At 37.4% G+C, this 27,785-nt stretch overlaps 1 protein-coding gene and 1 non-coding gene across 13 annotated transcripts in view; both read right to left on the bottom strand.

The window, feature by feature from the left end:
- Positions 1 to 27,785, bottom strand: part of Mpdz (multiple PDZ domain crumbs cell polarity complex component) — a 164,170-nt gene that overhangs the window by 78,945 nt on the left and 57,440 nt on the right. For 8 of the 12 annotated variants that reach the window (XM_070033169.1, XM_070033165.1, XM_070033173.1 and 5 more), the window contains 10 exons: positions 27,502 to 27,590; positions 20,305 to 20,488; positions 19,478 to 19,549; positions 17,758 to 17,867; positions 13,122 to 13,268; positions 11,985 to 12,149; positions 9,695 to 9,880; positions 7,858 to 8,067; positions 4,730 to 4,846; positions 2,939 to 3,106 (listed from right to left, as the gene is read on the bottom strand). In XM_070033169.1, the coding sequence (XP_069889270.1) occupies positions 2,939 to 3,106; positions 4,730 to 4,846; positions 7,858 to 8,067; positions 9,695 to 9,880; positions 11,985 to 12,149; positions 13,122 to 13,268; positions 17,758 to 17,867; positions 19,478 to 19,549; positions 20,305 to 20,488; positions 27,502 to 27,590 (1,448 nt within the window). The remainder of the gene's footprint in view (positions 1 to 2,938; positions 3,107 to 4,729; positions 4,847 to 7,857; positions 8,068 to 9,694; positions 9,881 to 11,984; positions 12,150 to 13,121; positions 13,269 to 17,757; positions 17,868 to 19,477; positions 19,550 to 20,304; positions 20,489 to 27,501; positions 27,591 to 27,785) is intronic. The other 4 variants (XM_070033170.1, XM_070033176.1, XM_070033175.1 and 1 more) reach the window with 1 other exon arrangement.
- Positions 21,120 to 21,227, bottom strand: LOC138834951 (U6 spliceosomal RNA). The gene has a single exon (XR_011374303.1). It is a non-coding gene; the product is annotated as a U6 spliceosomal RNA (small nuclear RNA).

Here is a 27,785-nt window from a genome sequence, read left to right as displayed (position 1 = left end):
AAATTGCAATTTTCCTCCATCAGTCTCCTGAGGGCAGAATTACAAGTATGTACCAACATGTCTGGCTAAATAAAATGTAAATTTATGGCAGTACTGAAGTATAAACTCAGAGACTGGTGCTTTCTAGGCTGGTAATTTACCACTTGAGCCAATGACCTGTCCTATTTAATTTTGGTGATCTGTCCCTAATTAATTTAAGTGTCATGAAGTAGGTATAATTGAATACTTAAATGATAAATTAAGCAAACGCAAACACACACACACACACACACACACACACACACACACACACACACACACACACACACACACACACACACACACACACACACACACACACACACACACACACACACACACACACACACACGGTGCTTAACTGCTGTTCAGTCCAAAACTACTCTGTAAACATGGCTTCCCTGGAGAATAAGTCCATACTCCACCCCACTGTCAGTTCTTATAACAGGGGTAACCAAAGTCCAAAGTCTGGAAAACATTTCATCAAGGGAGAGGGACAGTAAAAATTGTATATCCATCTCTAGCCTCCATTTAAGGCCAAAAATAAAAAGACAGAGGAGTGTCTAATATCCTCAGTCTCCACTTCATCCTTGTGTTCAACAATACTTAGCACACACAACCATATATACTTAAATTGCCACATATATGCTTTCATTCTATTAACTTAAAAGTCCTAAAGTGAGCTCATATTTTTTAAGAAAAACAATCAGTTCTCCATTGTTTCAGGATGAATTTAGTGTAAATGAACAGGAACGTATTATCTAATTTTTATTTAAATACACTTTTCTACTTATTAAAATAAAGTAGCCAAGTGAAAAACAAAACCAAACACCACAGTGGCAGAGATTTACCATAACACAGGACAGACCTACTTTCTAAGAAAACAAAGCATGTAAGTTTCACAATGTACTTAAGACATTAATGTCTTCTTTTTGTCTTTTCAGTTTAAATATTTCAGTGTTTGGGCCAGCTTGACAAAATTTGCTTCAACAAAAGAGTAAACTGCTCAGGGAAAAGAAATAAAAGAGGCAAACAAACTTCAGCAAGCCAATATGTTGTGCCACATATAACCAGAAAAATACATGCTTCTCAGCATGCAGATTGTGTAATCCCTCTAAGTAACAATTACTAAGTCAAACAATGCAATCTGTCCCACTGGCATGAAGTATGCCCTGCTATGGATTAGGAGATTCCATCAGGAGATGAACTCAGCTTCCAGTCCTGAGGCCAGTAAGGGCTGAACACATTCCAGATAGGTTGCAGCCAGACATAGTCTCAGGTGTGCTAAGGGAGGACCAGCTGCTCCACTAAGACTATGCCTTGCAAAGCAATTCGAGGAGATTGTCCAGCATCATTTGCTAGGATAACAGGTGCACTTCAAAAATAAAAGATGCTTTGAAAATGTTCTGGCCAAAGTAACTATTTGTTAATCAGAGAAAGAGGAAAACTATGCTAGATCTGTAGAAAGCTTACCTTCCAAATCAGTCATAAATGAGACCTCTTTCCACTGAATTCAATTTATGTAGAAAATGCCATATCATAATGCTATGTCAGTAATTATACTATATATTTTATATCAGTAATTATACTATAAAACAGTATATTTCCACCATAGAAAATAAAGAAAAAATAAAGTCCAAATATGAACTTCTTGCCTAGATTTAATATACAAACGTTTTCCTTATTTTCCTCAACTGTTCTACTTAATAGAGATACAGAAACATTTCAATGCTTCCTTTTTCTTCCATAGATAACTTCTCTCCTAAAATTGAGAAGTATCACACACAAATTTTAATATTTTTAGTAAGCACACACATACAATACCCTTAAAATATATAGTATATGTATTACGTACTATATACTTATATATAAATTTCTAGAAAATATAAAAAACTTCAATAAACGAACAGAAAGATAAGATCTAATTTTTTATTAGTTTTTATGTGGTACTGAAGAATTGAACCCAGAGCTTCATGCTTGCAGGCAAGCACTCTACCACTAAGTCACATCCCTAGGTCAAAACAGCTACATGGAGAGATCATTGATAAAAGCAAAAAAAAATGTGGTAAAATGGTAAAGCATTCAGTCCCACTAGTTATCCAACCGGACACATGTAGTAGCATACTATTTTACAGTCAAAAGACTGGATAGCTTTTAAAATATTACGTATCAAGCATTACTGAGTATGACTCCAAGAAAATGAGTGCAACTAGGGCCTTTATGCCAACAGTCTATTTCTCAAACATAGATGGCACAAATATGTCAAACATTAGCTCTTCATGTTTCTATCAGTAGCCACTGAGAGACACATGCTTTGCCACTCACTATGATTTTTATATAAAGCATTCTTTGGTATTATTTGTATAAAAAGATAGCATTAAGTTTAATAGCTAGTAAATGGTAAATCAATGCAAGCAATATCTTCAACTTGGCATAAAACTTAATTTTAAATTTATTCTTGCAATTTTTTTTCCAGATAACATACATCAGAAACATACTTTATTAAAATGGTTTCTTTTTGACATGAGAATCATTAATCCAAGCTTTGAATCCTTCTGTGCTGTGTGTGTGTGTGTGTGTGTGTGTGTGTGTGTGTGTGTGTGTGTGTGTGTGTGTGTGTGTGTGTGTGTGTGTGTGTGTGTGTGTGTGTGTGTGTGTGTGTGTGTGTGTGTGTGTGTGTGTGTGTGTGTGTGTGTGTGTGTGTGTGTGTGTGTGTGTGTGTGTGTGTGTTTGTCTCTCTCACAGACATCAGAATAGTCCATAGCAATCTGAAAGACACAGCGAATGAAGTCATGCTTCTACCTAATAATGAATCCATAAATAGAAAAAAAGCACAGTATCTCTAATAGGCTATTCCCACAACTCCCCACAAAGCTGACTTCTGAAAATTATACACAAAGTTTGGCTTTTTTTTTTGTACCTTGGGAGAAGATGCTGGAAGGGAGGGGCCATAGTTGAGGCCATCACTACAAACACTGCCGTGAAGAGATAAAACAGAGGCTTGAGTAGAGTAGACGCTGTCCTTATCCAGAGAGTACTGAGATGCAAAAGTAGATTCATCTACTAATTCACCCTCTGGTGTGTCCACCTAGGAACAAAATAACATCAGGGGTTAATTGTGTTCTATCACAATATCTCAGTCACCATTTGAGACCAACAGACATGGTGGTATCATTCTTTTGTCTGTCCTGTTTGTGGAATGGCCTCCCTCTGCACACTTGCTGACACATTACACTAACTATTGCAGCAGTACAAGGAAAGACTGCCCTTCCACTACAAGGAAAGGCTGCTGCTGGCAGACAACTGAAGAGCTGAAGCTAACAATTAATAAAGGATCTAGTTTAATTCTTAAACAGTTTTATAAATTAAAGAAATCTTTTATTTTTTTAGTTCTCATGAGTAATTTGAATGAGGTCATCACTTTTCATACTTAGCTAAAGCAAGCTGGTAGTCAAAAGACAATGATCAATTAGTTGCTTAAATTAGACTTACGTAGGTTTTAAAACAACACATTTATAAAAGCCTACGAGAACAACTATGATTTCATGCTCAAATTGCATTAACAAATAATAGGATTAAATTATAATATGGTTATAGTAAAGTATTAGGTTACAAATTTCTGTTTAAAAATTCATATAGAATGAAAGGCAAAGTATAGTGTTAGAGCACTTGCCCAGCAAGCATGAGTCTGTGTCAAATCTCCAGTAGGGAGAGAAGGGCAGAAGATGGGAGGAAAAGGGGGAGGAGGAGAGAAGAAGGAAAGGAAGGGGAAGGGAGTCCAATAGAGTGAGATAATTGTATCACTTATCAACAAATTATCTTTTGTAGTAAATTATCTTTTGTATTATCTTTTGTAGTAAACCCAAGGGAAAGCAGTAAACATTAAATTTGACACTTTCCATGCAGTTCACTCATAACCATACTTTGGAATGGGAAGAAATAACTGCTCTGTGATATTACCAGCATTTTCTAGTTATCTTGATGGCATGGTACCATATATTGTGTTTATTTGTGATTTAAACACTATAACAGTGTATAAACTACTTAAAGTACAATGTGACTCTCTCTTAAAATGTATTTCAGAGACCTGAAAATGTATTCTAAATACATGTTTAATTTCACTATAGAGTTAGCATGTGAAGGTTACCTTTCTAAATGACAAAAACTTACCATCTGCTATCTGAACAGGTACTATTAACTAAGCCTTATGCCAGATTACAATAGAAAAATATTAAGTAACATTAATGAAAAAATACATCAACATGATATGCATGCCTAACACTGGCACTCTAAAGTCTTAGGAGCTACTCTTTAAGTCAATTTTCTCAATTACTAGAGATGAAACCCTAGGTGCCAGAGAAAGGGAGTGACCAGTACAAGACTACAGAGCTAGTTAAAGAGAAGTCTGAGTCCACATACTACTATTATCACATGCCAAGTGGAAATAATCTTTTTTCGAATTGGCATTCATTTAATAAGCTCTGTAAAATCAAAAGAGAATATTGTTTCTTGAGATATTTTAGAGACAATGATATAAAATTATTGCATTTACTTAAATATATCAAAACTTTCTGAACAACTATTTCAAAAACAATTAACAGAAAGAATCCCCTCTCCAAAACCAGGATTGTCAAATATATACATTATTTTTGAAAGGCAAAGTGAGTTATACAAGAAATTTTACAGAGTTTGGTCAACTGAGATTACTAACCAGAGCTAAGTCAGCCCTGAAGAGGCCTTTGTCAGATCGCCCTGGCTCCTCGCAGGGGTGAGGTGGGTAGAGAAAAGAATCCTCCTTAGCAGACACATAACCTTCTTCTGGAGAAAGCTGCAGTAGAACATGTTCCAGGCCCAGGTCACAGAAAAGATAGGGAAGATGAATAGAAAAAGAGACGAGATGACAGACGGATGAAAAATTAACAGAGACGGAAAAGTGGCAGTTTTCAATGACAACTTAAGACTTTTACATAGGATGTTAAGTATGAAATATGAAAAAATACCTGTGTTAAGAATTTTATCTGAAAGGAAACTTTTTATTCTGGTATCGCTACCATCCATTAGGTGAGAATCCCTTTTTATTAGGTACTTTTCCCCTTCTTATAAATAAATTACAAAATGAGCAATTTTATTCTAATAGTTTTCTGGTCATTATTATTTGTTTTCAAAGTTGCAAAACAATAAAACATCCTGCTTCAAATTCAAAAGAATACATTTCTTTTCATTCCTTCTTAGGCTATTACTTTAAAATAAATAATTTATTTCATAGAGATAAAATAAGCCAAAGACATTATAAGTGCATGGAATGTAAACTTGTTTGAGCCATTATAATGTAGCCTCGACCACACAGACTGAAAAGTCTGTTATACTTATTCTAGTCTCTGATGCAATGTGCCTAAAGTATTTAGATAACGGTCTTGGCCTACATCCCTCCATATCAGTAATGTACACTCAAGTATTTAGAAAAAACAGGTTGTCTTCGTTTTCCCCCACATGTAAGTCGAATATGTGCTTGAAGTGACAGAAATAGCCATCGTATGTTTAATGCATACTAAATTTGAAATGTCAAATATTGTATTTAGAAAATCTATTTGGGAACTAGCTAGGAAACGACAATTCTGCTTCAAAATGACTGGTATGGATGGTTCCACGTTTAGGGCGGTACAAAATGTTAGCCATTTCTTTTTGTAGAACAGAAAGACCAGAACCACACCTATGGTCCAATCTAAATGAGTAGGCAGAGTCAGAGATGGCCTTCATTCATTCATTTACTTACTAGTACTGGAGTTTGAACTCAAGGTCTAGAACTTGCTAGGCTCATGTGATAGCCATGTCCCACATACATTGGTTACTTTTAAGGATAGGGCTTCACTTGTAGTCTGGGTGCACACTTAAGCTACTATACACCTATTTTTAGATTTCCCCTTGTGGCTGAAATCACAGCCATGGGCCACTATGTCCAGCTTTTCTCCAAAGAGATGGAGTCTTATAGACTTTTCTGCCCAGATGGCAGATCCTCCCAATGTCAGCTTACCAGACAATTGGTATGAAAAACAGGCCACTGCACTCAACTATGAGATGAGAGTTTTGTCAGCTTTTTTGTGCAGGCTGGCCTTGAATCATGATCCTCTAGTTCTCAGCATCCCCAGCACCCAGTGCCTATCTTTTTATTTATTTATTTATTTATTTATTTATTTATTTATTTATTTATTTATTGTGTGTGTGTGTTTATGTGTGGGTGTGTGTGTGTGGGTGTGTGGGTGGGTGGGTGTGGGTGTGGGTGGGTGTGTGTGTTTGCCAATCCTGGGGCTTGGAATCAGGGCCTGGATACTATTTCTGAACATTTTCCCCCTTCAAGGCCAGTACTTTACCACTTGAGCCACAGCTCCACTTCTAGTTTTTTGGGTGGTTAACTGGAGGTAAGAGTCTCATGTACTTTTCTGCCTGGGCTGGCTTTAAACCATTATCCTCAGATCTCTGCTTCCTGAGTAGCTAGGCTTATAGGCATGAGCAACAGGCACCATGATCCAACTTCATTCTTGTATTCCCCTTTGTATTCCCCCATCTTGCTTTACTTTTCATAAATAAAAACTACAGAATGCTTTGTGGAATAAAATTGGCACACAAAATCATTTTCATTAACATTTAAATATTTTTAAAAAGCTTACTATTTGAAACAATCACATGAAAGAAGGGGAAACAAAGGAGGAGGCTACAATGCTTGATGAGAAATGTACTCATTGTCTTGCCCATGTAATTGTAACCCCTCTGTACAGTATTTTCACAATAAAAAAGCTTACTATTTGAAAAAAATTCCTTCACAAAATTCCACAATTGCTGTTTATACAGATATAACTGTATACTTTCTTAAATAGTTAATTTTCCCTTTTATTTAAAGCTACATTACTTTTGCCTGGAAAAAATACCTGCCAAATAATGACAATATCTCACATCCAATCACAAAGTGCTCAGTGTCATGCTATGATCACTATACTTCGTAAAGTATACTGCTTTATGTGGTATAAATCCATTACTTGTTTCTAGTATTAAGATTACAACATGGGAGTGATTTCCTCCTAGGAAGAGAGCCATACACTGATAAACTCATTTTGCAAAATTCCAATTTCCTGCCCTGTAGAAATTAAGACAATTGTGTTGAAGTCAACATAATTCAGGAAGGTAAACCAATCTGTCAGTTTTTCCCATTTATTCCGCTGTAATTAAAGACTCTATTCTTAGTTACAATACTATTCTTTTTCTTTCTGGATAAATTTTTCACAATAAGCAAAAAGTATAAAGATTTTTTTTCCTTTTCTCTTTTTTTTCAGTACTGGAAATTGAGTCAAGGCCTTATGTTTGTTTGACTTGCACACATAGCTGGGATCATAGGTGAATGCCAACTCTTAGCTTGTTTATTTGAGATGAGGTACCACTAATTTCCTGCCAGGACTGGCTTCAAGCCATAATCCCCCTAATCTCTACCTCCCAAGTGGCTGGGATTCAAGTGTGAGCCACCATGCCCATCAATTGATACTACCTCAGTATTGAAATACAATAGTATTTTAACATACAAATTCATATTTCTTTAAAATTTCTGCATTGATAATAAAATAAGGTCAAACGAGAACCACAAAATATTGAGTTCTATATTCATCTCTGAACATCAGGGCTGGTTTTTTCCGTTATTCTCTTGAAAATAGGACTAAAAATTGAATTATTTATGTTCATGGAACCAATAACCATGTTGACAAAAATTCCCCAAAGTGGTAATTCAATTAGGAGAACATTTAAATCTAAAAGAAAGCTTGCAAAAATAAAAGGCAATAAAATCCACAGTCTCACAGGTAATGGCTTGGCCACGCCTATCCGCACAGTTCCAGCTGGGGCTCCCTTCAGTGCATCCACAGCTTCTTCCAGACTGCTGTTCTCTAAGCTAATGTCATTGACAAACATGAGCCGATCTCCAGGAAGAAGGCGCCCGTCATTCTCAGCAATGCCACCAGGCACCAGAGAACGAATGACAATCACAGTGCTTGCTGGGTCAACTGGGTCCTGATGGAATGCAACAAGAACTCGGTTTATTATTACACAGAAAACTGTGTGTGTGTGTGTGTGTGTGTGTGTGTGTGTGTGTGTGTGAGCGTGCGCGCACGCACACGCACCTGTGTGTACACATGATGCAGGACCTTGGGCTTGAACTCAGGACCTGGGCAGTATCCCTGAGCAACTCTTGCTCAAAGCTAGTATCTACCACTTGATCCACAGCTCCACTTCTGGCCTTTCCCCCCCCTTTGGGTACTTAATTGGAGATAAGAGACTCATGGACTTTTTTGCCCTGGCTGTCTTGGAATTGTGATCCTCAGATCTCAGCCTCCTTTATAGTTAGAATTACAGGCATGAGCCATTGCCTGGCCAGATAACAATTTTCACAATTTGTCTCCTGTCATGGTTAACAGGTTATTGCTTTAAGCATCATACAAAATTCCTTATGATCAAGGTACATTATGTGCATGTATGGAAAACTCATGATAAAACTCCTTACTATATGAAATAACTTATAGATGTGTATGCATATATCCATGTATGTATATATAAGTATGCACAAATGCATGTACACATCTAGAAACAAAAACAAAGTCTTTAAAACATTTCTTGTGAGTATCTAGACAAAGGTGATCTTCATTTCATTTCAGAGTGTATGTAGACAAAGGTGATCTCCATATAATTTCAGAGTACATGCAAAACCCTCAGAACAAAAGCACACTCGTTTGCTAACACTACAGGATTAACTGCATAATTAACTTTAAATTTTTAATTTAATATGTTTGGTAAATTGTTAAATCTTACAACCATTTTAAGCTATTATTAACAAAAGCATTTGTTCAATAGATGTTCGCAGACATGAGTATACGGAAGGTTGGACCACTCCTTCGAAATGAAGAAATACAGAAAGAGCCCTGACATACTCAGGGATATCTGTGCTTACATTTACAGAGCAGCCTCAACCTTAGCCAAGGCTCCCAAGTCCCGCCCAAAGAACACAACTCCCTGGAGGCATCAGAGATGGCTTTCTGTTCAGTATGAGGAGTAACAGCTGCATTCTGTCAGGCAGCTTTTAGCATTTTCCCATTTACGTGACACAAAACACAGGCAGGAAAGGATGGAGGTTACCCTTGACCAATATAAATATAGTCATAATTTAGTAAAATGACTGGAATACCACAATTTAGAATATATTCCATTATAAAAATATTTACTTCACAAAAGAAATAAATATCTAACTCTCTAGAGTTACCATTACAATATGAGTCTCAATTAAAAACATGTAAATAAAAACAATACAAATTCTCCCTCCCCCCCCAAAAAAAACTACTGTATTGCTGTGACATTCCTAAAACATAATCTTCATGTTCCTCAAATTCTCAACAGCTGAAATACGTAACAGCTCAATATTAGAATTGAGCTCAGTATCAGAATTATTATATTGAGTTCAATAGTAAAAGAAACCCCTATGATAATTAATGAATTATGTATGTTACTATGTTGAAAGGCTAAACAGAAACAAGCAATTGTCTATGAAAATGCTAAAGTATTATTTTCATTTTTCTCTGGTAGCAGCAATGTACTTTTAGTATAAGGCATCTTTTTATAAAAAGTGTTCAAAGTAGGATACATTTACCTGGTAATCTAAAATGCTAAAACCAAGGCCTCTGCTTCCTTTCTCCAGCTCTATGTACTGAACACCAGCCTCCCACATGGCCAAAGGTGCTTGGACCTCCTCCACATTCTGACCAGCTTCAGTCAGCACCAGCAGTGGGTCTTCTGTTTCTGAAGACCCAATGAGCTCACCTAGATCTACATGAGGCTGGAAAACAGATCAGACATCTCTTATTTCAGAGGGACTAGAGTAGCAGACACACATACCAATATTGCAATGAAAAGGGAGAATCCCAGCATGTGTCCAGAACAAACACTTGCAAACAAGCAACAGCTTATCATTACACCTTTAAGAATTAAGGCATTATTCCTGAGAGTTGTTAAGGGCAAAGAATGCCTACACTGTAATAAGTAATAAAAGTAAAAGATCAAAAGATAGACTAAATTATTTGATGTTATATCTTCCTAGTCAGAATCACATCTATAGAGACAAAAGTAAGAGAAGGAGAAAAAGGAGGAAAAGAAAGAAGCAAGAAGCAGAAGCAGATGCAGAAGCAGAAGGAAAGAAAGAGAGAGGGAGGGAAGAAGGAAAGGAAGGAAGGAAGGATAGAAGGAAAGAAGAAAGGGAGAGAGGGAGGGAAGGAAGGTAATAATATCAGTTATTAAATGGGAAGAAAACAGGTGCTGGTGCTGGTGCCCTATACCTGTAATCCTAGCTACTTAGGAAGCTGAAATCTGAGGATCACCATTCAAAGCCAGTCCTAGGCATAAAAGTTGGTGAGATTCTTATCTCCAATTAATCAGCAAAATGCTAGAAGTGGAGCTGTGGCTCAAGTGGTAGAGAACCAGACTTGAGCAAAAAAGTCAAGTGAGAATGGAATCTCTAAGTTTAAGCCCCAGTGCTAGTACTGTGAATAACGAAGGAACAAATAAACATAATTCTAATGATAAATAAAAACAAATGAAAAGTTTTTGTGTAAAGGCTGAATGTTCTATGCAAATAAGGATGGCAAAATGCTGTGACTTGTCCACATCATTACCCTATTAGACATTAATGTAACAGTAGAAAGGTATTTAGAGTTGAAATCAGAATGCTTGGGCTTGAAGATGGACTTATGATTTCTGATCTGTGTTATTTTGAGCAATATTCTTAACATGGGGTTATAGTTAACTTATTTCATAAAAGTATTTTGAAAATTAAATACAGAAAGGAAAGGATTTAAGATGGTATTCTTTCAATAGAAGAAATTAAAGTAGATAAGTTAATTCAACTTCATTCATCTATATGGACATATATCAAATTTAAGGCAGACATGCTAATTAGGATGAAATTCTACTTTGTATACTGCTTTTGTTTAGATTGATTGCTGTATTGCATTGGGCATCAATGTCTTCAAATGATTTGTTGTAATTATTACATTTATACCACATAAGATGTACATGGACGTATACAGAAACAGCCTTTGGAAACACAATTTGGAATTATGTTTCTTGTTCAGCCCTATTCTAATCACCAAAATGAGTATTAAATTATGCACTTTATTCTTCAAAGTTTGCAAAATTATTTCACTGAGTATCAAACCCCAACATCATCTCTAATTATACCTTAAATGAAATTTGACTAGGCCATAAATTATGCAAAGTTCAGATCTTAACTTAAGATATGAATATAGTGTATCCTCCACAGAGCTGATTATATTATATTGCTTGACTTTGATCTAAATGGAATAGGAAACAGGAAAAGGGGAGTTTCTGGATGTCACAGAGAATTATTTGACATGGACAATGAGCTCAAGTTTCACTTATTATCAAAGCAGAATGTGCAAATGAGCTGAAAACTATATATTCTGAAATAATGTCCACCATATTTTAGCAATTTACTAAGTAGTACTCAAATGACAGAGTTGGGCACTTTACAAAAAATAATCATTTTCCATTCATGATAGTTATGTTTAAGTTTTCTCTTTTGCAAATGCAAATATAGGAAATTAATTAGGAATTGTTCAAGTAAATTATCTAAGAACATAGTATAGAACAACATCTAATATTATTCTTGTAGCCTTCAGAACAACCCTGAAACAGGCAGAGTGAATTACATTTTACAAAAGAGCAAACTGAAGTTCAAAAAGGTGATGTGATTTGCCCAAGGTCACCCAGCTAGTTTCATGTCTGGATCACACCCTGGTGTGTCTGTGAGCCACATGCTATTTAAGGAAACCAAATATCAAAGAGAAGGACTGGCTTTGAAAAGTAACACCATCTGGCCTGCCTACTGTACATTCAGATTCCCTCCATCTAGGCAAATATGATACCTTTTCTGTTATCTCAGTATCAGTGAAGTCCAGGGTATCCAATTCTAAATGGCCGGTGGATGGCACAGTTCGGCGGCAGCACACCATTGTCACTTCTATAGGCAATTCTTTTAAAATATTGACCACATCCTGGTGATTTTCTCCAAGCAAAGTTACACCATTCACCTATACAAAAAGATACACTGTCCATGTAAGAAAACACTTTACCATACAAGTATACTCCTGAAAACAATATTTCATAGATACAAATAAAAGTTACTATGATGATAATTATAAAAGCACTAGCTTCCATTCATGTTTGTAAATTAAATGGAAAGTAGAAAAAGACAGGCTATGAAAATACTCCCCAAGGGTGAAGGAGAAAATATCATTAAAAAAAAAAACAGGCATTTTACACAATTTGCCACATAAAATATAGTGGCATGTATTGTACACTAGAATGTTTTTTAAATGGGGGGGGCTGAGAGGGTACAAGTTTTCTTTTTTCTACATGAAAATATTGACTGATCTCAAAGAAACAAGTACTGACAGATACCTAGTGATGAGAAGTGGGTGGATAAGAAGGAGACTTTTCACTGTTTATCTTTGTGTTCTCTATTTAAAATAAAAACGAATTACCTATTCTAAAAATGAAATACGTTTGAAATGTTTCAAAAAAACCTTTCATCACTTGAATACAAAGCAAAGGGAAAAAATGAAACAACAAAAATACTGTATTGAGGGGCTGGGAAGGTGACTCAGTGGTAGAGCGCTTGCCTTGCATGCCTGAGGCCCTGGGTTCGATTCCTCAGCACCACATAAGCAAAAAGAAAAAAGCTGGAAGTGGCGCTGTGGCTCAAATGGTAGAGTGCTAGCCTTGAGCTGAAGAGCTGAGGGACAGCACCCAGGCCCAGAGTTTAGGCCCCACGACCAGAACCCCCCCCCCCGGAAAAAAATATTGTATTGAATTGGGTCTGAAGATTAATAAACATAGATTTGAAATTTCTCCTGTGGATGGATTTTCATTTATAAGTATCTCTCAAGTAGTCTTGGGGGCTAAATTTACAGTAAGCACTTAAGTTAGTTATTCACTGCATTCAGCCTCCTGGAGTTTTATGACAGCCTAACTCCAAGGTGAAAGAAAAGCACAGTCCTTACTTCCAGTAGCTCGTCCCCACTGAAGAGCTTCCCACTGTGTCCAATGGGCCCCTCAGGTAGCACGGATCTGATGAAATGATGTCCCACCGCTGCCTCCAGACTTATACCCAGCCCACTGCTCTCGCTAAACTTGCTCACACGGGCCACCTGAAACAACAGTGGTTGTCACATTCCTATTATTCTTCCTTTTGCTCTTTCATACACACGCATGCATTTTATATTCACACCCAACTGGTCAACTGTCTTACAAAAGCTTCAGAAAGTTTACTATAAAGGTGCAAAACTTTGGAGCTTTGAAAGGGTATTGGTGGCTACTGGTTTTATGAACCAACAAAGACCAATAGGAAGCAGCCTGCAACAAGCACCCAAATGATGTTGGTGTCTATTGATGCTGAAAACAAATGGAAGGCAGTCACAGCTAACACAGGTCTTAAGCTCAAATGGTGGTTTTAAAAAAGACACACATGCCTCCATCAGAAAGAATGACATTGCCCCATTTGTTAGGAAATGTTAGGACTTGGAAAAAGTGAAGTAAGCCTGGCCCAAATAAACATAGGTCCCATGGTTTCCCATGTCTAGGAAAAGCAGAAAAGGTCAAAAGCTATGTACATATGACCATATAAGATGATGTTAAGCAAAATGAAACCCAAGATAGGGACACAAGTGTTTTTTTTTTTCTTTCTTGCTATTGTTTTTACTGTCTTTATAATGTACTATGTGATTTTTTTGTTTCTTTTGTATGTTCCTCCCCCATGGTATAACCCTTGTTTTCACTGTATTTGATGTCAGTGCCCTGCATCTTGTATACACATTTTTATAATGTGGGGAGGGGAAGGGAAGTAACAAAATGCTCAAATAAGAATACAGGTGACCCATTTTAACAATGAGAGGTACAAGACACTATGTTGAAAAAAAAACTACAACTTGGCAGGGGCGGTGCTGGGGGGGGGGGATGGGAGTACAAAAGAGGAGGTAACTGCTCCATAGGAAATATACTCATAACCTTACTTATGTAACTGCAACCTCTCTGTACAGTACTTTTACAGTAAGCCAGTCCCATAGAAATTTAGGTCCCATGGTTTCACTTATTTGCAATAATTAGCATACATATAGGATAATCTTATCAGAAGAGCTGAAAACTCAAAAGCTATTTATATATGTCCATAAAAGATAATGCTAAGTGAAATGAACCCCAAGATATGGACAGAAGAGGTCTGTTTTTGTTGTTATTGTTTGAAATGTACCATGTGATTTTCTTTTGTTTCCTTGGTATGTTCTCCCCCCTATGGCATATCCCCTGTTGTCTCTGTATTTGATTTTGGTACCCTGCATCTTGTATAGACATTTGTCTAATCTGGGGAGGAAAAGAGGAATAACAAAACTCTGAAACAAGGACACAGGATGAGCCATTGCAGCAATGATACTCACAGGATAGTATACTGAAAATGAACTTTACAACTTCGGGGGACAGGGCGGGGAAGAGTGTGGGAGGTGGGGGAGGGAAGGGATAGTGGGACAACAACCAGGGAAGGGCTAACAATGGTTGACAAGTAATCTACTCATTGCCTTACTCATGTAACTGTAACCCCTCCAGACAGCTTCTTTACAATAAAGTAAAAAAAAATCTAAAAAAAACCCGTGTGTGTGTGTGTGTGTGTGTGTGTGTGTGTGTGTGTGTGTGTGTGTGTATATATGTACGTACACACAATATACACATAAAGACACACACTATGCACTTGCTACTATGTGCCTGAGACTCTGATCCAGTCCCACAGGTTATCTCATTGGCTTCTCCTATGAAGGTACAATTTGCTCCTCAAATTCAGAACTGACATTCAGTGAGGTTACCTTAACCAAAGTTGGGAAGATGGAAGAGGGCCTAAAGCTGTGCTCCTGATCTGCAGTTATACTGAGGGACAAACATGGCCATTAAAAGTGGGTTAGGGATGGGGATGTAGCTGAGTAGCAATGTGCTTGCCCAGAATACTCAAGGCATGGGGTTAGACCCCCAACCTCACAAAAGAAAAGAAATAAAAATGAATATGAGTTGAAGTCATAGAGGTGAGTTTCTAATTCCTACCGTTACACATATAGTGTATTATATACATGAAGGTTTTTAAGACATAACTCATTTTCACACATAATGTAATAAGTACAATATGAAAATCAGAAAGAATTATAACAGTGGCTTTCATTGTTCTTTTTATTTTACAATTAAGGGAAATGAGATTTTAATAAAACCTAAGAAAAAGTGTTTCATTCAAAAAGAGGTCTTTTAAGCAAGGCACTGGTGGTTCATGCTTTCATCCTAACTACTCTGGAGCCTGATATCTAAAGATCTTACATAGCTCAAGGCTAGCCAGCATAGAAAATTCTGCAAGATTCTATCTCCAATTAACCACCAAAAAGCCAGACTGAAAGCTTGGCTTAAGTGGTAGAACACTACCAGGGCAAAACAATGAGTAAATTTGAAATACAAGCCTCAGTAACAGAAAATAAGAGAAGGGAAAAGGGAAAGGGTAATGGAAAGGGAAAGGAAGGGAAAGAAAAAGAGACAAAGAAAAAGAAAAGGAGGGAGGGAGGGAAGTTAGGAAGGAAAGAAGAAAGAAAGGAGAGAGGGAAGGAAAGAGGGATGGAGGGAAAGACTAAGAAATAAACAAGAAAAAAGAGAGAAGGAAAGATGGACAGAGACAGAGACCAAGAAAGAAAAAAAAAATTATCTAACTGAAATCTAATGCTACTGAAAAACCAAGTTACACATCCTTTCCCCTGAACAGCCTTTCATGTCCTCACTGCTACACCATTCCTTCTACGATTGATGCTGCGTGATGACCAAGAAAATATGATGTCTAAAGTATCTCTGACGAGGGTGCAGAAAAGACCTAGTTCTTTTTCACTGACAGCCCAATTGTGCCCCTTGGCAGATTACGGGGAGTACCCCCAACTTAGATTATGTGTACACAAGGAAGTTAAAAGTTCGGTTCTGGCTCTGAATGTGTGACAGCATAGCAGTCAAGGGCTTTCTTCCTTAGTCAATCACCACCAAAGAAGTACAGCTGAAGCTCTGCTGGCCAGCCATATAAGCCCACCTGAAAGTAAATGCTACAGCAATGACTGCTAAGCTAGACCATTTCTGATTTGCTACTGATTCAATCTAAAATAATAAGAACAATCTCACTCAATGCTTACATGAATGGTAATCCACTGAGAGTTTCTTAAAAACTAAATTAGAGTCACGAAAAGTAAATGAGACATTAAAAACAGCAGCAAGTGGCACGGTAAGAGTCATTTATATATTATTACCTGTTGTTTTATTTCCATACCTCTGTTTAGAATGGAAGATTATGCCAGCTTGGCTGGATGTGCAAATTAACTATTCATAAAGAGAAAACATTCACTGTTACCTAACTGTTGTTAAGGACACATGCAGAAATTGTGTGTAGGTGTGTGTGCTTATGCTGGTCTGGGACTTGAACTCAGGGCCTTGGGGCTGTACCTTAATTTTTTCACTCAAGGCTGGTACTCTATCACTTGAGCCATAGCTCAACTTCCAGCTTTTTTGTGGCTAAATACTGTTCAGATTTGTCTGCTCAAACCAGCTTTGAACCATGTTCCTCAGACCTTAGCCTCCTGAGTACATGTGAACCTTCCTTTCTCAGTGAAGGGAAACACACAGTGATTTTTAAAAAAATGTTGGGAGGCATAGAATTCTATGCCTCCATCAGAAAGAATGACATTGCTCCATTTGTTAGGAAATGGAAAGACTTGGAAAAAATTATATTAAGTGAAGTAAGCCAGGCGCAAAGAAACAGGTCCCACGGTTTCCCTTATTTGCAATAACTAGTATATGTCTGAGATAAGCAGAAATGATCAGATAAATTGTTGTTAAGCAAAATGAATCCCAAGATAAGGACTCAAATGATTTTTTCTTTCTTGCTATTGTTTCTAACATATTTATAAGATAATTTCTTTGTTGCTTTGTATGTACCTCCCCCACGGTATAACCCCTATTTTCACTATATTTGATGTTGGTATACTTTGTGGAGGGGAAGGGCAAAAATAAATAGGGATACAGGTGGACCCATTGCAACAATGAGATGTACATGTTATGTCGAAAATGAACGTTACAACTTTGTCGTGGGGGGGGGGGGAGAAGGGGGGGAATTGGAGATGGGAAGGGATGGGAGGGGAAACAAAGGAGAAGGCAACAATGCTTGATAAGAAATGCACTCTTTACCTTGCCCATATAATTGTAACCCCTCTGCATGGTATTTTCACAATAAAAAAAAAGTTGGGAGAAGAGCACTATAATTCTGGACATAAGTCATGATGAGTTCATCTTATTTTTAAGTAGAATCTGACATCCTATTCTAGTCTTTTCTATGAATCATAGGTTTGACAACCAACAAACCCTCTTTCATTTATTATTTAAACTCCTACCATAAATATTAAAATATCCATGTGTCATGAGTAATTAAAGTCGCATTCAATTTATTTCAGCTTCCACATGAATGTTTTAAGGTCTTCTGAAAAAGCCCTGATACTCAGGAACTTTCTGAGATGATTATCACTGCCATGAATTCCCTACTCAGGTATAGTTACAAGGCAAAAAGCTAGAGAGGGTACTCAAACCTACCACTATCTCATAGTTAATTCCCATGATCCTCTGCCACTTTGTCAGCAGGGTAGCTTCTTGTTGCTGTGCATCTTCTGTTTCTTCTACCTCAGCAGACAGCAATGCATACCCTGAAATAAACAAAATAGTGTAGGCAAATAAGTCAGTGACAAACTCCAAAACCCTCCGGAGCTTAACATTCTATACTATAGGGTCTGGACAGAACCTGTGTGTTATGCAAAGTCAGACTCTTTTTTTTCCACATTTTTTTTATTGTGAAAATACTGTACAGAGGGGTTACAATTACATAGGCAAGATAATGAGTACATTTGTTATCAAGCATTGTAGCCTCCTCCTTTGTTTCCCCTTCCCATCCCTTCGCATCCTCCCCCTACCCCCTCACCCAATCCTCCCCGCCCCCCACCCACCAAAGTTGTAAAGTTTGTTTTCGACATAAGGACTTATACATTTCATTGTTGCAATGGGTCCACCTGTATCCCCAGTTAAACGATTTGTTTTTTTTCCTTTCCTTCCACAAATTATGCCAACATCAAATACAGTGAAAGCAGGGGTTATACCGTGGGGCAAAGTCAGACTCTTTACCTATAATGTCTTACTCTTATTTCTATACTTATTTCAATAATTTAATTTAGGACCCTATTTGCAAAGTTCAACATCGTTCTCTTTTAGTTTGAGCCTTTTAAATCTTAACTATGTTTCTACTGAAGCATATATACATATATATATATATATATATATACACATACATACATACATATATATATAATGTAATGTCTATCAAAAAGAATGAGGACTCTATGGTCACCTCCATGTCAGTTTCTTACTTGTTTGCATCTAGTTCTTGGGAATGGTGGGGGATGGGGAACCCTAGTTCTCTGTGGGGACTAGCTGCAGGAGATTTGATAGTGTTCCTGGAATGTGTATAATATGGAAAACCCTGGTTGTAAGATTATTTGTCCTATGCCTAAAGGCAGAATTATGAGTGTTTGAACTTTTGCACTAATCCCTGTTAAAAGACAGAAGACCCTGTATGTACTTATCTTAGTGAGAAATTCCTGGATCCTTTACTGATTTTTTTGTCATCTACCTCAATTTTGTCTATTTTCCTGTAACTCTCTTCAGTTAGTCCTCGGCCATTTTAAAACTATAATAGTGGAGGTTGGAAGAGACATCTTAATCTGTTGGTCAAACTCATTCCCCACCTCATGGTGGTAAACAGAATATCAATTAGTTAATCAACAATATTCGGAGATATCACTGCATGGGCATTTCCTTGTTCATTGCCCTGGCCTCCACTGGTTGGAACTGGTAGGTGGGATATGCTATTACTTAACAAAAACAAAAGCAATTAATAAGTAACATATATACTAGGCACCAATGGCTCACTCCTGTAATTCCAGCTACACAGGAGGCTGAGATCTGAGGATCAGAGTTCAAATCCAGCCCAAGCAGGAAAGTCTGTGAGACCCTTATCTCCAGTTAACCACAAAAAAGTGAGAACCGGCTTTATAATCAGAAAGGAACTGCTTTAATCTAGCAAAGCAATTAATCATCTATAAACACAGTTTTACAAGGCCCACCTTTTTTGGATTTTTTTAGTAACATACAGTAAATCCATAAAGTTTTGAAAATTTATACTATAAAGGCTTCATCTCCTTTGTAAAAACTACTTCTCTAAAACTACAATAATGGATATCATACCCTGGCTCTAAATGTTTACCTTCTTCTTCAATTGGTAATATGCTGGTGTTCCTCTTCGATGATAAGGAATCTTCATTTTTTTCATAGTTTTCTTAAAGATAAGAAATATTTTAGTAGTTATATCTATAACATAACCCAGCAGTGAATTTCTCTAAACTTACTGTACTTGTTTGAATGTCTTCATGAAGAGTCTGTTTGTTGGAGATACGATCTTTCATGATTGTATGCACTTTTAGAAAGTGCCCCAGTAACACACAGTGTTCCCCTTGCACCCTGCCTCCAACCACCAAAAGTACTGCCTAAGTACCAGAAATGTAGGCAGTCAGTAGTAAACCAGCGCTTTCCAGACAACACCTTCCACTCAGTAAGCTACACAGGGATTTCAGTAAAAGTGCAAATATTCATGCAACAACAGTTTATGAATGGCATTTCTAACAGTGGGATTAAGAGTTAATTTCTTCAAAGAAAGACTGGGCATTTAAAATAACCGGGATCTCACATAAATCATCCAGACAGAACTGTATCCCCCATAAGGAAGACTATTGTGAAGATACCCAACAGTAAAGCAGGGACAGGGAGGTAGGTGGTTACACATCTCCAGCTGGGCAACGGTGACTAAGGATGACTGAATAGAACCAAGCATGGCTCAGAGCCCCATTCTGAAGCTTACAGACAGGTAGATGCTTCCTGTTAGCTCCAGCTTTGTTAAACTCCCTTTCTCTACTTGGTTCATCATGAACACTCCAGGGTGAAAAACATTTCTTAAGTAAATTACTTCAAAAATTTTAAATATAAAATCTAAGTAATGTAAAGGTCCAACTGACAACCAGGTACATATAGCATTACCTTTGCTTACGCTGGCTACTGCCAGAGACACTTCAGGGTCTGCTGTGATGTCCTCCCTTGGTGTGGCCTCTGCGTCCTCCCTCATCCCTCTCCTCATTAGTGTCAGGCGTACGGTGTGCCCTGTGTGTCGCAACACCTCAACTGCCTGTTGATTAGTAAATCCCTGAAGGCTTGTGCCATCCACCTGTGACAGAGAATGAAAGAGGATGGATATGTCCAAATACTTCATAAATGGGATGAACATGGAACAATGACTCCTGTGGAGATGGTTTGGGGAAGGTGAAAAGGACAATGATGTAGAGCAATGAAAGGACTGAATTTAATCGAGGTAAATTGTGTGCATCGATGGACCTGTCAGAATGAACTCCTTTGCACAACTAAGTGATGCTAATAAAAAAAAAAGTGGATGACAAAAAATAAAACTCACATTTATACTGAGAATTCACAAAACATGTAATTACTACTTACTAATGTGAGAGGGGAAGGAATGAGTATTTATACACATTTAGTGACCAACATTAGAAACCCCTCAGTGGCAGTGCTAGAAATCCTTTAAGACCTTGGTTTAAGACAGACTTGGGGGTAACTCTTCTAGAAATTATGAGCCAATAGTTCGGAGGAGGGACCAGGCTTCTATGCCTTTTCAAATATTATTTTTTTTTGCAGGTAGCTGCACAGGCATAGCATTTTATTGTATTTTTTTATTTGTGAACATACTGTACAGAGGGGTTACAATTACATGGGCAGGATAATGCATACATTTCTTACCAAGCATTGCAGCCTCCTCCTTTGTTTACCCTTCACCTCCCTTCCCAAAAAATATGGAACGCTTCATAAATTTGCGTGTCATTCTTGCGCAGGGGCCATGCTAATCTTCTCTGTATCGTTCCAATTTTTAGTATATGTGCTGCCAAAGCGAACACTCAAATATTATTTTATGTTCCTAGGATGATCCAGTTGCAAGGCTAAGTTTCAGAAGCAGCATTGCAAAAATATAGACATAGAAGTAAAGAAAGCACTCATTGTCTTCCAAATATCATTAATTTACACTGCCTTTAGAAAAATATAAAATTGAAATACCGTTGGTTTTATATTCCAAATAAATACAACCTTACCCTCTTTTTAAATTCAAAAGTGACAAAACAGTTGACTCAGCTCCTGCATCTTTTCTAAGCATTGGTAAGACATCAAACTACCCTAATCATGCCTTATGTAGATTAATCCTGAACACCAGACTCCATCCCTAACATGGCTTACGATGGCCTGGCCAATTGTCCCCTTCTCTCAGCAGTGCCACTACCCAGCACCACCCTCAGCCTGCCTGGTACTGCCACTGTCCTCAGCCCTCAAGCCACCGGGGGCTCCTGTCCAGTCCTCTCACTTGCAGTACTCTACGCAACACAGGGACCTTAGACAGCCGACTATAGCCCATCTTATGATCTTTCTCTTCACCTCGCTTAAAATCCTTTTGGCTCTATATCCAGAAGTTATTTCCATATACCTTGACTCCAGTCAAAACCCACTTGTACCCATTTTCCATCATAAAACTTGTTAGTATTTTCTCCTCCATAATGAATGTGATTTATATCTGTTTGTTCCAAAGGCAGGCTCTATGAATTTTCTGCATACAACAATGTCACTAAATCATAGTGTTGTCTATAAAAGACATTCATCCCAAATAGGAGTATAAAGACATTACATCATATGTCTAAGATTTCTTTGGAAATGAACTTTTGGAATGGACAGCAAAAAATGGACCTCCTAGCAACCTAAGAGGCCAAGGAAACAGTCATTTCTAATTATCTGCCAGGCTCACCTAGAACAAGGCCAGCTTACAGCAATGTGAAAACAAATAGCTCATTATCCTGCAATCTACCAACACATTTTCTTATAACATTCTATTGATGAGAGATTAATCCTGCACTTTGTACGAGAAGAGCCAGAAACTGTCACTAGTTATAGTAGGAAGAATTTAGTAATAAACATATGAAGCCCAAGGCTTCGTGGGGATGATAATTCATAACCAAGTCACATATGAGCCACAGAGGCCGGAATCTTTGATCCTCTGGCTCCACCTGTTCACAGGAAGAGTTTAGAGTCAGATCAAACTCAGTGATGCCAAAGAGTGCAATACGGTGATACAATCCAAGAGTGCAGGTTCAATAGTAGCAATTTTTCCCTGTGAAAAGACATCAGCATCCTCATAATGTCCAGTGCTGACACCAAAACCAAAAGAATCAGTTACAGGGAAGAAATACAGCTCACAAAACATAACACCCAGCACACTCAGTTATAGCTTGCCAAGGCCTCCTTCAATACTGCCTGTATCTGTTGACAGAAAATGTGAACCTACTAAGAAAAGTAATACTTGACACGCTTCATTATTTATAGGCTTGCCTAATAATTTTCACCCATCAGAATTCATACTGCCTTTAGCATGGATTACTAAACTCCAAATTAAAAGTATGATTTTTTATGCAACAAGCTTAGTCTACTTAAAAAACAACACAAAACAATTAAAAGTCCTTTTGTCAAATAATAGTTACAGGAATACCAACCTAGGTAGGGTGAGTGGTGAAACCCATTTGATCTGTTCCTACTCCTGTAATGCCCATAGTGAAACACTAGGGGTCCACAGAATGCAGTGTGTGTGATAGGAATCTTACAGCACAATAGTGTTACGTTCCAAAATAACACTTGCTCAAAATAGTAAGAAATAATTTCTTAATCTTCTCAGCATGCCAACAAAATAAGAATAGATCTAGCTCCAATAGCAGCTGCCAAAACAAAAATAGAACAAACAAGCTAAAAGACCACAGTTGTGAAAATGTAAGGAGGTGTGAAGGACTTCACTACCAGTAGATCAACCATCCACAAGTTAGTGACAATATATTGCACAAAGTTTACAAGACTGAAGCATTATAGGGTATACTCCAGGAGTTTAGGTGCTGCTAACTTTGAAGATGATGTTGCTAAAAAGACAAGAAGATAAAGGATTTGTTGTGAGAGCAGGAAACAACTATTAAGAAAGAATATTTGCACTTTGTGAATCAACAGTTAAAGGAATGACATCTAAGATTCCCTTACATAAGAAAGGAAACAATGATAGGTTTAGAGGGAAGCAAATAGGTAATTTCAGGCCCTTAGTAAACCTCATAAATAATCAAAATGAAGTTATGTGCTAAATGTCATGCCAGCTATTAAATAAAAGTCTCATTTGGCTCTCCTAAAAATAAAAATCAAGTAATGGAAGCTTCTACATCTCTATTTTGTAGGCAAAGTAACTGAAACAAAACTTGTGACACAGAACTTTCCCAAGATGGAGCAACCTTCATAAACACCAGGGAAGTGAAAACATGTGTTTGCATATATGACTTTGTACATCCAGGTTCATTGCAGCATTATCCAAAATAGCAACAGTGCAAAACCAGCTCTCTTTGTTCAAACATGGTGAATGTGGGTAATTCTGGTGTACTATACTCTAATAGAGGAAATGAAGAATTAACTCATGCTATCATAGATGAACCTCAAAAACATTCTGCTAAGTGAAATGTCAGTCACAAAGAACCAAATTCTAAAACAGTTCTATCTACACTAGATATCCCAGGGAAGGCAAAGCTACCAAGAGAGAAAGCTTGGTGGCTGCCTAGGACTAGAACTCAGTGGGATTAGGAATGACTGGTAATGAGTTTGGGATCTCTTCTTACAGTAATGAAAATAGTTTGAACATGGCAATGAATGCTCAACTCTAAAAAGATATTAAAAGCCACTGAATTACCTTTTTATATTAACTATTTTTATTTGAAAATGCTAAAACCAGAAGTATTACAGTTGGATGAGTCAGACAAGAGTACATTCCTTTTGGACAACGTCCTTTCGCTTGCTCTCTCCCTGTTTTTCCCTCCCATCCCACCCACAAGTTGTATAGTTCTTTTTCATTTTTGCCATTTTCTTTTCTTTTTGCTTTGTTTGTCTGTATGTCTTTGAGGGTATGAGGGTAGGCACAGAAATGGGGAGGAACAAAGGGTAAACAAATGCAGCAAAGATACTCACTAGACACTATGTTGAATCAGATACTTTAAACAGAAAAAATTATATATATACTATGTCGATTGTATCTCAATAAAGCTGATTTTTAAAATCTAGTGAAGTAATACACTCAAAGAAGGACAAAGATGAAGTAAGTTTGTATTTTCCATTTTTAATTCAGCATCATGTGTGAAATAAAGACTACATCTATTCATTCTTGCTCTTTTTTTTTGCTTTTCTTTTTTTGGTGGTACTGGGTTTTGCATTCAGGGCTTCAAACACTGTTGCTCTTCAGCCCTATCTCCAGCCCTTTCTGCTTTGTAAGTTAATATATATATATATATATATATATATATATATATATATATATATTTTTAGATAGGGTCTCTCAGGGCTGATCTAGACCATGATCCACCTATACATATAAGGTTCTCACATGTAGTAGGGACCATAGGTGTGAACCATCATACTCAGCTTATTTGTGGAGATGGAGTCTTCCTAACATTTTGCCCTCTGAGCATGATCCTCTGGATCTCTACCTCTTGAGTAGCTAGGGGTAGCATGAGCTACCATCTCCAGTCTCTAGTCATTCTCCCTCCTTCTCTCTTTCTTTCTCTCTCTCTCTCTCTTTCTCTCTCTCTCTCTCTCTCTCTCAAAAAAAATGAATTACAGTTAATTCATGGTAAAACAAAGGTACACTGAAGAGGTTTTTCCAGTACACAGCCAAATTAGGTGGCAAGCTAATTTAACTGTACTCCTAAACTGACAGTTCAAATAAAACTTTCTGTACAAGTACATAAGATAATTTAAAAAAATAAAAATAAAGTGAACCGGGCACCAGTGACTCATGTCTGTAATCCTAGCTACTCAGGAGGCTGAGATATGAGGATCGAAGTTCAAAGCCAGCCCAGGCAGGAAACTCCATGAGACTCATTTCCAATAAACCACTAGAAAACTGGAAGTGGTGCTGTGGCTCAAACAGTAGAGTGCTTCCCTTGAGCTGAAGTGTTCAGGGACAGTGCCCAGACCCAGACTGACAAAAATAAAAACTAAAATAAATAAATAAATAAATGTGAAAAATAAAAATGAGTGAATGAGTGTGAATATTCACAGCAATGAACTCTAGAATACTATAAGATATGTATTATAGGCTCAAAAGGCAAAGCCAAAAGGAGTCTTTTGTCTATCTAATAAAATAAAAAAAGAAAGAAAACACACAACATAAAATTACTTTTTTTGGAAAAAAATGCTGGTTTTGATATCACAGCCTAGCTTAGAGCCCTATAAGGTCTCATATTTTTGCCCTACCTGACCATGATCCTCCTACCTACACTTCCCACATAGCTGAGATAACAAGATCACAAGCATGACCCATCACACACAGCTGTTTGTAGAGATAAGGTCTCTCTAATTCGTTTTGCCCTAGCTGGCCTGGAATCATGATCCTCCCAATCTCTATATTTCACATAGCTGAGATTATGTGTGGACTACTATACTTGGCAAAATTACCTTTTGTGTATGTGTGTGGATTGTGTATGTGCGCATGCCAGTTTTGGGGCTGGAACTCAGGGCCTGGTTGCTGTTCCAGAGCCTTTTTGCTCAAGGCTAACACTCTACCACTTGAGCCAAAGCTCTACTTCTAGCTTTTTTCTGTTGATTAGTTGAGAGGTAAGAGTCCCATGGACTTTCCTGACTAGGCTGGCTTCAACCCATAATCCTCAGATATTAGCTACCTGAGTGGCTAGGATTACAAGCATGTCCCATTACCTTTTTTTTTTTTTTAATCCATTGTGGGGCCTGAACTCAGGGCCTAGGCAACTGCCCTGGAGCCTCCATGTGCTCAAGGCTAGGTTCTACCATCTGAGCCATAGTGCCACTTCTGGTTTTTGAGTGGTTAATTGGAGATAGTCTCATGGGAACTTTTCTGCCTGGGCTGTCTTTCAACTGTGATTCTCAGATCTCAGCTTCCTGAGTAGCAAAGATTACAAGCATGAGCCAGTGATGTCTGGCAAAATTACTTTTTTTTTTCTGGTCCTGGGACTTGAACTCAGGGCCTGGTCTCTGTCCCTGAGCCTCTCTATGCACAAGGTTAGTACTCTACCACTTGAGACAGCACCACTTCTGGCTTTTCTGAGGAGTTTATTGGGGATAAGAGTCTCACAGGAACTTTTCTGCCAGGGCTGGCTTTAAATTGGGATCTTCAGATCTCAGCTTCCTGAGTAGCTAGCATTATAGGTAATAGCCACCAGTGCCCAGATAAAATTACCATTTTTAAAGGTACAATTTACTAGTGTTAAGTACACTTAGAATGCCATGTAACAGATCTCATTTTGTAAAATGTATCACAATTCTATTGAGTAAACAAACTTCATATTAGAGAGATCATCATTCTACCTACTATTCCTCTAACTGACTGGCTTAGATACTTCAGGTAAATAGGATCATGCATTATATCTTTTTTAAATGACAGGTTTATTTCACTTAGCATAATGTCCTCAGGATTCATCCATGTTGTAATATATATAATTATAGTAAGTCTCTTAACCCAATTTTAGCCAGGAAGCCCCTAGTGAGAGTTTTTTGAGTTTCTGTTTCTGGGAGCAGTTTGGGAGATCTAGTATCTACTAGAGCTGAACTGAAGGTTGGATTTCCTCATACGCTCTGCCTGAATCTGCAATATGCTTAAATCCTATGCATAGTGAACACTCTGCCTGAATCTGCAATATGCTTAAATCCTATGCATAGTGATGTAATCAAGGATCTCCATCTACTTCTTTCCTGTATTTTCTTACAGCAGAAACAGAACTCTGGCCATGCAGTTAATAGTAACAGCAGAGTTCTGATTATTTAAAATTTAAAAGAAAAACTTCATCTCAAATTCTGAATTGGATCCCCTAAAGGTCATGATATCTGGGCTTTATTTTGAAGTTTATACAAATCTAACTGTAATATTAATGTAACAAATTCACGATAATGAGAAATCAAAAATACCAGAAATTATACAAAAGTCTTACCATTCAATTAAAATTAGTAAAGCATTGTAATCTAACGATCTATTTTGTTTCTACAAGAAAATTTAAATTAGTAGACCTCACTGAAATTCTCTACTATAACCCAATTAAGAGAATACCCTTCTCAACCACAAGTATTATTGAATGTCAAACTCACTGCTATGATCTGGTCTCCAATGTGGATTCTTCCATCATGTTCAACAGCACTGCTTTTTGTAATGCTCTTTACAAAGATTCCTGAAGGTTCTAAGATTAGAAAGAGGATATTTATCACTATTTTCAAAGCACACTCAAAGAACATCCATCTCTAGTCTCCAAATCAATAGCCCCAATTGCAAATGAACAGTTATCCACAATGCACACAAACAAAACCACTAAGAGGAAGGGGAGGCAATTGTTTTGTCAGTGTGTCAGCATATGATATTAAATTGTTTCTAAGAA

This window comes from Dipodomys merriami, unplaced genomic scaffold (genome assembly GCF_024711535.1).
Source record: "Dipodomys merriami isolate MVZ:Mamm:240054 unplaced genomic scaffold, mDipMer1.0.p SCAF_22, whole genome shotgun sequence".
Classification (NCBI taxonomy): Eukaryota; Metazoa; Chordata; class Mammalia; order Rodentia; family Heteromyidae; genus Dipodomys; species Dipodomys merriami.
Note: the sequence above shows the minus strand (reverse complement) of the source record. Positions and strands in the feature narration are given on the sequence as shown.